At 33.4% G+C, this 14496-nt stretch overlaps 1 protein-coding gene across 4 annotated transcripts in view; it reads left to right on the top strand.

Annotated features, from left to right (window-relative positions):
- FSTL5 (follistatin like 5) overlaps positions 1 to 14496 on the top strand; it is a 718704-nt gene that overhangs the window by 371413 nt on the left and 332795 nt on the right. For all 4 annotated transcript variants that reach the window (XM_001500089.5, XM_023636361.2, XM_023636359.2 and 1 more), the window contains exon 5: positions 6585 to 6781. In XM_001500089.5, the coding sequence (XP_001500139.2) occupies positions 6585 to 6781 (197 nt within the window). The remainder of the gene's footprint in view (positions 1 to 6584; positions 6782 to 14496) is intronic.

Below are 14496 nucleotides of genomic sequence, written 5' to 3' on the forward strand. Positions count from 1 at the left end.
CAACCAAAAGATCTCTCTGTCCCAATAAAGAAGACAGAAAAAACATGATATATTATTGAGTGTATATATCAGATTACACGCATACAGGCAATCCTCAGAAGACTATAAATTCTTGACAGAATTTCACACAAATTTGTAGAGTAACATGGAAGAAAGAACAATGAAAGCTTTTCCATTTTCTCAATAAACAAATAGATGCACCTCGTGAGTTCTATATATCTCATGAGAAACTTCTGAGTTAATTTCTGAGCGCTTACAATTCTAGGGTCAGAAGTTTCTCAATCTTTCATGTAAAGTCAAATGTCAAGCCAATTAGTGGGCTTACTATGTCTTCAAGGATATGATATGTTAATTGTACTTACTTCATAGGGTCATTACAAAGATTAAATGAGTTATCTGGAAAATACTTAGAACAGTGCCAGCACACCATAATTGCTATGTAAATATTGGACTAGAAATCATTACATGCCTATGGCTTCACAGATAGGAATAGCATACTTTCTATAACACCAATACAAACAATAAAATTTTCATTGAAAACCATATATTTGAGTGATGTGACAAAATTATTGGACAAGATTATTTAGTGTTCAAGGGTACTATGAGATCTGCTCTTAATGGAGTTACATGTCTTAGTTTTGACTATATTTGATGCAGTCATAGATTTACTTTTTTGTAACCTGGTTAACTTCTTAAATGAATTTAGTCAAATTCTTTAAAAATTAAAGAAAGTCTTTTATATGTCTTTATTCCTAGAAGTAACATTGGGGTAATATAAATACAAATTAATCACCTCTAAAAAATATAGGATCTCACAACAAAAACTATAAGATCTATGTAGTGTAATATTTAAGGTAATATGCACTCACATTTTAATAGCAATTGTAGGATTGTAAGAAGATGGAAGACCTTACATATCATGGACAAAATATTTGTTGATGGGTTGCTGGAAAAAAACAATGGTTAATTGATTAATTAGGAAAAACTTTATTCACAAACTCTTTAACAGCATTAGCTTTCATATATTCTATAGAAGATATGCCTTTTCATATGAAGCATATCATATTTTCTTGGTGTTTAATATAAAGATAGTGATTTAAAAGACTGTTAAATTCACCAAAAATTAAAATAATATATTTGACCAATTGCAATAATATTCTAAATTGTGTTTACTTCTGGTGAGATAAACTTACATTTTTCATTCAGTTTCCCAGGCATTCTACATTATAAATGTCACCATTGTATTGTGCTCTGTTTTATTTTGTTGTATTTCCTGTCAGCATTTTCTTCATCTTTACTTTATAGTATGTGATAGTGTTTGTAAGAATGATGAGAGAGGGTGGTAAGTAATAAGAGTAAGTAATAGCCAAGCTGAGCACTTGCTCCAAAGTCTGTGACCTTTGAAGAATGTAGCTGGAAACAGAGAATGGGATGCCTAATCTTGCTCCTCAAAGACGTTTGAATTAATGTTCACTCAGGGTTAAGAGAGCAAAGTGACCTGGTTACTAGAGCACACTTATTGAAATTCTAATATATAAGCACATTTGCCAAACTGGAAAATCAAACTCTTTTTTAATACTGCTTGTATAGATTTGTAGGCAGTTTTCAATGATAATGTGGCACATAATTGACAAAAGTTATATCACAAATAAAACATGTTTGGAGAATGGATATTTAACTCGCAATACTTTCCTTTTATTTGCAGTAAGATTAATTCCCCAAGTTAATCAGTAAGCATGTCAATTGAATTAACTGTGTTTTTAATCATCTTCCTTTAACTATTCAACAGTGCTGAAGGAGATATTAAGTTAAGGCAAATCACATTGTTCATGTGTAGACAGTGGGGAAAGGGGAAAGGACCCAGTGTCTCTAGTAGAATATAGTCACTTATTAACTTTAAAAATTCCTTATAAAACAATGAAATGACATTACACATCTACTAGAATGGCAAAAATCCAAAACAGTGACAACATCAAGTTCGGGCGAGGATATGGAGCAACAGGAACTCTCATCCATTTCTGATGGAAATGCAAAATGCTGCAGCCACTTTGGAAGACAGTTTGGCAGTTTCTTACAAAACTAAACATAATCCTACTATACAATCCAGCAATTATGCTCCTTGATATTTATCCAAAGGAGTTGGGAACTTAGGTCCACACACATACCCAAACATGGATATTTATAGCGCATTTATTCATAACTGCCAAAACTTGGAAGCAACCGAGATGTCTTTCAGTAGGTGAATGGATAAGTTAACTGTGGTACATCCAGGCAATAGAACATCATTCAGTGTTGAAAAGAAATCAGCTATTGGGCCATAAAAAACAGTAGGAAACTGAAATGCATATTACTAAGTGAAAGTGCCAATCTGAGAAGGTTTTATACTGTATGATTCCCACTATATGACTTTCTGGAAACGGCAGAACTATGGAGACTGTAAAAGATCAGTCACTGCCAAGGGTTAAGGAGGAGGGAGAGGGGCATCTTTAGGGCAGTGAAACTATTCTGTATGACACATGTGGATACACATCATCATACATTTGTCTAAACTCAAAGAATATACAATACCAAGAACCCTAATGTGCTTAATGAACTCTAACATACACTATGGACTTTTGGTGATGATGATATGTCATGGTAGACCATTGTGGGATGTTCATAGTGGAGGAATCTGTGGGCATGTGGGGGGCCTGAGGGTCTATGAGAAATCTGTGCTTTATGCTCAATTTTGCTGTAAACCTAAAATTGCTGTAAAAAGTAAAGTCTATTGTTTAAAAAATTCCTTGTCGCTATGAGAAAATCATGGCTCTTTAAATGTACTAAGTTGTGAAATATGTTTGTCTTAGTAAATTCCAAGAATTAGAATAGTATCTGAAATACAACAGGTTTACATTAATATTATGTATAACTGTAATACACTTTTTTTTTTTTTTTGGAGGAAGATTAGCCCTCAGCTAACTACTGCCAGTCCTCCTCTTTTTGCTGAGGAAGCCTGGCTCTGAGCTAACATCCGTGCCCATCTTCCTCTAGTTTATACGTGGGACGCCTACCACAGCATGGCTGCCAAGCAGTGCCATGTCCGCACCCGGGATCTGAACCAGCGAACCCCGGGCCGCCGAGAAGCGGAACGTGCGAACTTAACCGCTGCGCCACCGGGCCGGCCCCCTGTAATACACTTTTTAATAAGAACATTTAAGTAAAGTTCACGTAACACAAAACAATATACACCCTTATCTTTTTCACATTTAACTACATATTTCAGTTAAAGATTAAAGTTAGTTTTAATTCTGTTCAGACTATTTTAACTGAGGTAATTTTAATTCCTTCATACACACAGTTTAACAACCTACAAAATAATATAAACATAATAGTTTTCCATGCTGAATTTGATTCACATATGCATATTAAATCAATATCCTAAAGTTTTGATGTATTATTTATGCTATAAACACAAAATATTTTTCCTAAAAATATGTGAAAGGGTTCTTTTAGAAATTATTGACTACTTTGAGGAAAAAACAGTTCCAATATGCATTATAATAAATGAATGGAATTGACATTAAATAATAGATTCATTTTTAATTTTTTTGAATTTCTAAGATTACAGTTATATTAGAATCAGATTAATTAAATTCTAGCTATAAATGCTAAAAAGAGAAAAATAATATTATTTACATATTTAGATTTGAATATTTTTGTGTTGAACAGAACTGGTACTTTTTACTGATGGATGGAAGGGAAGGATAAAAATGTAATTTCAAAGATTTAAGAACAAATTACAGCCTTTGAAAAATATCATACTATGTATAATTGATATCATCTATAATTTTTAGCACTTGTCATATGCTCGAAACTGATGGTTGTACTACAAGATAAATACAATGTAATTATTATCAGTTCCATAGAGACTTAGACAGGCTCAGTCGCTACACAGGTGCAGCCATTTGAATGTTAGAGATTCTGCATCCTTCCAGGCCCTACAAGGCCAGATGGATATTAACTGCTCTTAGAATGACTCTGAGTCAAGAAACAGTACAGCCCCAGTGTCCCTGCATTCATGGGAAGGAAGGTGGTATAGATGCCACCAAATAGGGACTTGATTCTCTTGTTCTCAGTGTCTAGAACAGGGACAGCAAAGGAAATTTCTTACTGGTACCCCAGAGCAGGAAGTGAATCCAGGACAACATTTCTTCTCCTTAGTTACACCAATCTAACACTGCCTGTTGATTAAGTTTTGAGAAGAGAATCCTACCAAAATAAGCAAATAAACAAATTTCTTACTTTCCTACATGATGTTTTCTTGGGTGAGGCCATGATTTCTAAATATCTATTCTTCCTCATTAACAATACTAGTTCTTTTTCTTTCACATTAATATTTAACAGGGTATTAAACGTTTAATGTTTCCAAATCCTCACTTTGTTTTTACTACTTAACCCATCATAATATAAATTCTGCTCCATTTATTCACTAAAATTTTCCTTTAAATTCACTAATTACCATCAATTTCAGGAACCCAATGGGCATGTTTTACTGTTTATCTTACTTTCTTTGGATTGCCAGCAACCGCCCCAATGCCTGGACTTTAGAAGAAATTTACAATATGGGGAATGAAAGCATTAATAGAGAGCATTATGATGATCACATTACTTCATTAGATCAAAATTAGGCTGCAGCAACCCAGGCTGTATGCCTTTCACCCAAATTTAAATATTAGTTAAAGGTTAGTTTAAATTAATATTATTATATTATGTTTAAATATTACATTATGTTTAAATTGATATTAGTTCAAAATTAGTTTACAACATGTAAATCCTATTTCCCATCTGCCTCTCACCCACATTCTGATCTTATTGCCTATGGTCCCAGGTCAGCTTCTCCAAACTCCACCCCGTCCCTGGCAGTCAATACAACGGAAAGGAGATAAGATCCAAGGTCAAATACAGAAATCCCAGGAAAGGCTACTGGAAGGGTTTATTATCCTTTTTCCCATTTTTCCATCACAAATTTCTCTCTGATGCACGCACACACACACGCACACGTATATTTGAAGGCTCCTTTTGTGCCACCTTCACAGACACCCAAATTGCTACCTATTCCTCCAGATTTGATTATTGCTCTCTTTTGTCAGTGATTTCTTTGCTATTATGAAAACATATTCTTCTTATTATTCTTTACTGAGAACAGAATAATGCAAAATTGACTTAATCTGCAGCACAAAGTTTATATTTTGTTGTAAAAAAGAAGTTCTTGAAAGGATTGCTAAACACAAATTGCTGAAAAACAGTAGTCATTTCACTGTCTTTGAAGAATAAGATAGTCTTTCATCTCTCTCGAAGAGATTGTTTTCCGTCTTGTCTTGAAAGAGAATGAGACTTCAAATATTGCTTTTCAACCCCATGCTTCTCAGACATATCTATAAAAATCTTTAGAAATCTTCTTTTAAAATCATGGATTCTGTTAAAGCCTAATTGTCAAGATTGACAACAATTATAAAATTAGTTTTTTTTCTGAAAATATGTTTTAAAACTTTTTAGGTAATATATTACGTTTTCATTTGTAAATTACATTGTGCACTGTATTTTCTGCAATATATTTTATATCGCATTTGCTATCAGTAGTATGCATTTCATTTCAAGGCACTTTTACAAAGACATCATCATGGAGCCATTGTAAGTCAAATCCTTTATAAAATAACCATATGAGGATATTAAAGCACTCATAGTTTTTTGTGAAGACGTTAAGCCAGGTAATTATTTTCATTAACTATGAGATACCCAGTAAGTATTGTGTTGGTTATGATATGGGAGATACTGAAAATCTGTAACACATTATTACTTCAGTAAGCTTCTACTTTAGTTGTGGAAATGAAATTTGCAAAGTTAAAACTTCAAGATACAAACTGAAAATATATATCACGTCATACACTAAGTGCTGTAAAAGGAGAGAGAAAGGGATATCAGAAAAATAAGTAAAGACTTTTGGAAGAATACAAATATGAGCTTAGCGCCGTTAAAAACAGAATTAAGAAAAAATGCCACATACACACACATACATGAACTTCTTCAAAACAAGTCTAAATATAAAAAACATGCTTTCAATTAAAAATGTGCTGTAATATTTTGGAGCCAGATATATATGAATTAGTGCAAAATCCAGTACAATCTGACCCTTTGCCTTGGGCCAGTCATTTAATCTCCTTACACCTCATGTTCAAAACCTATGAAACTATCAATTTAAGAATGCATAGTGAGAATTAAAACTAAGATAATATATTTAAACACTGAGCCAATTGGAGCTATCATGTTATTTTTTTATGTCCCTCATAGAACTAAGGAATTTGGCAAAGAGAAAACATACAGTAAATATGTTATTATTAGATTTGATACAAATGAAAATTTTCTATCTTACCACAAAAATAGCCCATTCATTTTTCCTTGCACTGGTTGTAATATATGCAAAGTAGAAACATAAAAATAATGTACAAAGTTAGCTATCTATAAGATACCAGTTTCTAGATATTTGTAAAATAAATGATTTCTTTTCAATAATATTGCTTTGAAATAACTTAGTTCTTTTGTTACAGGAGATAACTGCAAGGCCACTGAATACAGCAAGATGAAAATCATGCTTTTAGATTTACAAAATCAAAGATACATCACACAAGAAAATGAAAACCCTAACGGTGATGACTTATCTCGGAAGAAGTTGTTGGTGGATCAAATGTTCAAATATTTTGATGCCGACAGTAACGGACTTGTAGATATTAATGAACTAACTCAGGTATGATTAATGACTAAATTAACAAGCTTATTTAAATATAGCATATATAATATATTTACATTTGTGCGAATTTATTCTATATTAATAAAATTTCATCCGTATTTCATTTGTATTATTGAGAGTGTGGGCATACAATATTTTTAATAGTACAATTTGACTACTCTATCGGCAATATTAATTTCAATTAGCATTCATATGATATTCTACAGTTTAGAAAAAGATATCTACTTTTGACAGGTTTCTATACCTCAAACATCTAAAGGAATGACCAGTTCTCTCTCTTATAGAATTTATAAGATATCCCCAGACACATTCTGGAGCCTTTGTAATGTTTAATTTTCTATCAGTCAATAAAAGCATGTTTATCCAGTATTCAAGGGCACTATTGAGCCTCAATTGAGTACATCTATAATATAATGTAAATAAATTATTTAAGATGGTATTAAGTTACTGACATATTGAGTACTTTTTCAATAATCAAGGATCAATTATATTGAATCTGGTTTTAATATTCAGTCTACATTACAAAACTTCATTTCTTTGAAAATTGTCATCTAAATGATACATGCAAAAAACTTGTTGTTAAAGAGAATATTTTAATAAATAAAAGGACTTTATGTGAGCCGTTTAGGACAAATAGAAATATTTTTATGCGTGTGTCACTGAGACTGACTAGTATGAAGAAAATTGTAGTACCCAGATTTAAGAAGCTAAACTAGTTGTGGATAGTACTGGAAAAGCAAAATAAGGGACATAAGAGTTCTCCAAAAATATATACAGGTTTAAGGGAGTAATGGAGAGAAGAAGCCAATCCAAAGTGACTAGGAAAATGATAGCAGCACTGAGGAATTTTGCTGACTTCTTGATAATCCATATCGCATACCTTGAGGTGGATTTTGCTGCTATGCTTAGCAGTTAATATAGTTTTCAAAAGGAAGTCAATAGTCTATATCTATAACACCATGCCATTCATTTTTATAATTTATCCTATGAATTATTTTAAAAATCTGACATTGTGGAATACTGGTCTTACTATGCAAGTATTTTTAAGCTTTGGGATAGTTTTACTTAGTTTAGAGACTTCATATCAAAATGACCTTGTAAGCAAATTGACTATAATTCTTATTTCATTTAATTAAAATATATATCATTTTCATTATCTTCCTTAATTCATCCTACATTTATTGCATAGTTACTAAGTCTCAGGCACTCATATTTAAGGAATTGAATTCTGGAATTTTAGGGTAAAATTATAAAACTTTTGGGGCCAGCCCTGTAGATCAGCGGTTAAGTTCCTGCATTCCGCTCCGGTGGCCCAGTGTTTCGACGGTTCAGATCCTGGCTGTGGACCTAGCACCGCTCATCAGGCCATGCTGAGGCACGCACAACTAGGACATACAACTTTGTAGTGGGGGGCTTTGGGGAGAAGAAGAAGGAAAAAAAGAAAAAAACAGATAGGCAACAGATGTTAGCTCAGGTGCCAATCTTAAAAAAGAAACATAAAATTTTTAATTAAGATATCTATATACCTCATGATTTATTTTCCTAGAATGAAAATCTTTAGAATTTTATATTTAGAGTAATAATAAGAAGTGATTAGTTAATTAAATTACAATGAATTTATAATTAAGGCAGGTCACCTTGATCTGTGACTGCCTGACATATTCAAATATATTGTTCTTGTTTCTTTCTTTTCTCTTATATTTTTATAATTTATTTTTAGTTTTTATTAATATATCTACACTACCATAATCATTGGTTGGGTACAAAACATGACAAAATCTAGTTATTATCATAACACCCACATCTAAATCAAAAGAGAAAATTGCTAATCACTAGAGAATGGCAGTGACAGCACTTCAAGCACTTCACCTGTACGTGTTTCCAGCTTCTGCTATGTTCAAGTTTGTATTCATTGCCTAGGGCAGCCATGACAAACTACTGCAAACTGGGTGACTAAAACATCCTCCCTCTCAGTCTCTCAAAGTCCCAAATCAAGGTGTTGGCAGGGCCTTGCTCCCTCTGAGGCCTCTAGGGGAGGATCTTTCCTTGACTCTTCCAACTTCTGGTAGTGCCAGGCATTCCTTGGCATCTCTTGACTTGTGGATACATCGCTCCCATCTCCCTCCGTAGTCACATAGCTTTCTCTCTGTGTGTCTGTCTTCACGTCATCTTGCCTCTTCTTAAAAGAATGCCAGTCATGCTGGATTAAGGGTCCACCCTTCTCGGCATGACTTCATCTTAAATTATCGAATTACATCTTCAAGGACCGTATTTCCAAAAAAAAGTCACATTCTAAAGTACTGGGAGTTAGGACATTAAAATATCTTTTGGAAGGACACAATTCAACTTATAATAAAATTTATCTGCTGCAGAGTATAGTCTTGTTTTCCCAGTTACCTTTGCTTTGGAGTGGTTTGTGTCTGAAAAGTGGCCTTCCAATTCATCTGAAAGTTATGATGTGAAAGCAGAAATAATCTTCAGAATCCCATTTATATCATGGCCCTCCAGGAGGTACATGCAAGGATCTGGGAAGGTCATGTTTACTGACCTCTTTGTGCACACATCCCACATGATGTACGTCACTCCTACCTGCAGTAGTATATAGTTGAAATGTCAGTATCTCATCCGTCAGAAACCAACTATGAAAAAAAATAGAAGGTTATAACAGGCACCCTGGAAAAGATATAATAAATTTCTAGCTACTTATAGCACAAATATTGTTTTTGTCTTGTGTATTTTTAGCTTACAAATGCTTTCTAAAAACCCATGTCAAATATTATAACCAATAATAGAAATGATTTTATTCATAAACTTGAAAACATATAATATTGCAATGTAAAATAAAATTTAAAAATGATTTAATGTAGGGTAAAAAGGGAAAGGAGCGTAATGGTGTCCGTTAATAATTTATAAGCCATTATTAGCAGAAAATGTAATATGTAGCTCTAAAATGCTGCCAGTGACAAGTAAAAATTAAAGAATATAATTTGACTTTGATGATTTATAAATACAGCATGAAAGCTGGCTGTACACATTCTACTCTTACTCCACATAATGAATGTATATATCTAGAGTTTTTCTTGCAGATTTTCAAGTAAATTAGAAGCTAGAGGCCTTTCTACTTGAGAAAAAAGAAGATGTAATAGACATAATTTATCAGTAGATAAAGCAGTAGAATCTTTAGTATCACAGTTAACAACCTGTCATAGCAAGAAAATATTTGCTAGAATGAACTGGCCAGTTATAGAAATAGATCTCGTTGGATCCACCTCTACACCAGTCTAGCTTAACATGAGTGTCTACGACTGCACATTTAGTCCTTGAGTGGGGCTGATTTTTGTATGTTGAAAATATCCAACTATCCAACTATAAAATGCAAATTTATCACAAAGTGAAATTTTGGACTTTCAAAAGAATCATGTTTTATGAAGTTGATAATATTGATATTAGAACACTGGTAGCTTTGTCCTTGACATATGGTGATCTGGAAGGGTTAACACAGGTAGTAACTGAAGAAGAGAAATCAACAAAGATTAAGAGGGAATATCAATTTCAAAAGATCAAAAGAGAATGTTTCAAATAGCAAAGGAGTGAGTGGCCTTAAATTGATGAATTCCTAGGATATTTTTCAAAAATAATCTTTTGTATAATCATAGAATGGTGGTTAACAACTTTGGTAATAGAGCCTGCATTCAAATCACATCTCTACTACTTACTACCTGTGTAACCTTTGGCATGTTACTTAAATTCTCTGTGTCTCAGTTTTCCTTTCTGTATACAGACAATGGTAACAGTACCTAGTACTAAATTTGATATGATGTCTATATTATTTGGAATATGTAAGATTCTTAGAAACATGACTAGCACGTAAAAAGCATGACGTTATTGTTACCATAATTATATTTTCAAATCTAACTTTCGTGAGGATGCTGTGGATGAGCACTTGATCAACATTTCCATCATGCTCAGCCTTTGTATCATTTTAATGCTTTACAGTTAGATGATAGGTGAGAATGAATCAAATATCATTCATTAGTCAGCAGCCGTCATAATCCAAAAATCTATATACACATTAAACATGCAAAAATCGTTTTTAATACCAATTTTTACAATGAATAAATCATCTTGAAAAATAAGAGAAATAGTTTTGGTTATTCCAAGAAATTAGAAAAAAACAAATGATAGCATGTTATTTATTTTGCTAATCTCATTTGAAATACTCATCTACTTATCTCATATAGCTAGTGTGAATGTTGCTAAATCCTGAGTTCTATCCTAGAGACAAGTAAATATCATCCTTCTGCAACCACTGTGTTCCTGGGCATTTTTTCCCAGAGTACATGGTGCCCATGCCTTCACAGATATAATATCAAATTGAACTGAACTTAAAATAAATATCATGTATATTTTATTTTGAATTTCTGATATATATTATACTAAAATATCTCTATATGTTAAAGTATCAAATACTTAGTTTCATACATTTTTTCTTGCCCATAAAACTAAGTTATAAGAAATAATGAAAGCAATGTTTTCAACAAGGGCACAAGTAGATGTGTTATGAAAGAAACAATACATTTTATTTGACTATATTTTACAATTTAACTATTTAAAAATATATAGGTCCTCGGTTACTGTATACAGTAACTGGGTAATAGTGCCAGTAATATTAGTAGTAATAGTAATATTAAGAATACTATTATTCTATTATTATAATCCAGAAGTCTGTTGTCCCTCTGCACTTCTCTTTGAGCTCTATGAATGTATATATACATTTATATCTATTTGCAAAAAGCAACATGGACTTGATTGAAGATGTATAAGGGAGATGGAGGGTGGGTTTGCATCACATATTACACAAATCACAAACTGAAATCCAGCTTAGATGATACACTTGGTATACTTTCCCTTTCCTTGTGCTATGTCCAGGGCGTCCCTTGCATTTCCTCCACCACAGATGCAGTGCCCAAATCTATCTCTCAACTTCAGTTTCTTAATTTTCCCTGAGGCCCCAAATTCCTTATCATGCAAAACAATATGGCTCGATTTTAGATTCACCTCCTAAATTTGTATAACCAAATACAGCACATTTCACGGTTGTCAACATCAGTCTTTTTTAAAAACTAATGGCAATTTATAGAATTTAGCAAGACCAATAACAAAAACCAATTATCTGTCATGCTCTTCCCCCAGGGAGAAATATATCTTGAGTCCTCAAGACTAGAGGAAATTCCTAGACTCATCTTCTGCCCTATTTTTTATTCTCTCACAGTCAAGTGAAATCCCATATCTCTCTTCAAGTGTGTGACAGTCTCAGATCTCCACCTCCTCAAAGGATATGGGGTTGGATGGTAGGGTAGAATGGGACATCTAGCAAGTTTGTTTTCTTACAGGAGTAGAACAGATTATCACTCTTTCCTCTTCTATATAGGTGTTTTAATTACTATACGACAAAGATAGTATGTCAATCTCAAAGTTATTTTTGTGCAGTATTGTTTTTAAATATCTAATCTCTCTTTATTGAAAATGGGTAAATGGGCTTTTAGTTGATTTTGTTCTGGGTGGCCCTATGTCTTTTCTTGGATCTGTGCTATATTGACTGGATCCTATCAGAATGAGATGTAGAACTGAATATTCCCTGCCAGTAACCAATTCTGTGTACTAAATGCAAAACCAAACATTCTGGCTTTTCCTGAGAACCATTCTGATAAGGTGTGAAACTTTGCTTGTTTGGTGTTCTACCTTAGTTCCACTCCCCAATCTAAACAGGTGTTTGAGGTTCCTCTCTATTATTTGGATCTCTCTCTTGCTTTCGTTAAATTTTCTTCTCCAACAATAAAAATTCAGTGCTCTCTGAGTCTGTGGTGAAATCTGAGCTTTACTAATGCTTGCTTCAATAAAAATTGTCCTAGTAGTAATATTCTCCAAATTCGCTTAATATTCCAATGTATGTCTCACAGAATAATGGCTCACTGTAAAAGTCTCAATAAACATAAAGAATCTTCTTTTTCTTAAAGCGTGATCACACACCTGGTATCTTCCGTAAGTGTTGTATAAATGACTAGTGTGGTCAGGCACTCAGCTACATAGTAGCACATTTCTGGTTTTAATAACTTATTTTATTCCTAAAACAGACCTCAGGCATAATGCTTGAAACACAGATTTCAGGATGAAGTGACCTAAGGTATGAGCATGTTTCTCCTGGCAGGCTGGCATTGAGGAAAATGTCATTGAAAGAGAGAAGGTCAATGACCATTTGTAATAGGAGCATAGAACTCTTCTGGGTGGTTTATTCATGTGGCTGTTGAACTCACTGGAAATATGGAAAGAGTTAAAGTAGACAAAAATATTGTGAATCAGGGGCTAAATTCATTTGTGAATTATAAGGAGAGAATAGGAAAGAATTATGTAGCTGAATGGCCTAAGATTCAAAGGAGTAGGTTCTATCTATCTATCTATCTATCTATCTTTCTATCTGTCATCTATCTAACAAAGACTGGTTTAGGAAGAGGAAATAATCCAGAATTGCCAATAGGCAACCATTTAGTTATTGACCATCTTCCTTATATTGAGAAAGAATGGATGTGAGAGAAAAATTATCTTCCAATTGTTAAAATTATTGGACAAATGGCTTTCTTAAGAGGTAGTTCGATTTTCCTAAAGTCAGTATGGCGAAGAACATGTTTTTACAAAAAATGGAAGGCAAAAGAGAGTTTTCTGATCAGAGAACAGGATTTCCAGAGGTCATTGTGATGGGTTTGACTTGGAAGGGATTGGAGATTCTGTCAGATTGGAAAATGTGCACAACAATATGGGGAGACTTGGAATTTATAGGGTCACAGAAGTAAACCACCAGGGTATGAAGCACAAAGCAACTTGTCCAAGCTGTCTCTTAGAGAATAGACAACTATTTCTTGCATTGTGCTCTGATGTATTTGATCTTGAGGGTAAAACGAGGGAATATATAGGCAGACTTCACTGGATGGAATGACACCTTTGAGTTTGATAGCAGTGTTAAAAGTTAAACAGAGGCAAATTGAAATTTTAAGAGTTTATTTGGGCAAAAATCCATTTGAATCAGGGAGTGACAAACCAGAAGTAGTTAAAAGCAATCTCCCAAGGAGGGCTAGAGAGAAACTTTTATAGAGAAAAGCTGGAAGCCAAGTAAAGAAATTATTGATTGGCAATAACTTAAAGCCTACTTGGCGGTTTGTGATTGGTTGTCCTTAGGTTTCAATTTTGTAATCTTGAGGCATTTACAGGCATAGATTTTAGTTTGCTTACATAGGTGTCACAAATTAGAGCCACCTCAGTCTAACGGCCTCCTTGTTTAATCTAATATCAGCAAACATAGGGTCCTTGAGTGGAATGGTGGTAACAGCTTGGAAAATCTGCTCTTTAGGTCGGCCTCTCTCTGTTTCATAAACCACCACCAGGAGAATTTAAGTAAGCAAAGGCATTCCCTTGTGATTCTGAGTTTAAATAAGCAGCTGTATTGAGTATATTGATTTAGCTTTTTCTTCATTTGGATTCTGTCATCTTAATAAGCTGATTCACATTAGGAATGCATATTGGAATAACATATTTCCCTAATGTGCACACATGCCATCTCTTTATTAAAATAATAAAAAGAACTACTTGTTCACAGGATTTAGATTATTATGTTCTATATATTTGACTTAAAAAGCCATTTGTTCAATGACTACCATATG

This window comes from Equus caballus, chromosome 2, assembly GCF_041296265.1.
Source record: "Equus caballus isolate H_3958 breed thoroughbred chromosome 2, TB-T2T, whole genome shotgun sequence".
In the NCBI taxonomy this organism is placed as follows: domain Eukaryota; kingdom Metazoa; phylum Chordata; class Mammalia; order Perissodactyla; family Equidae; genus Equus; species Equus caballus.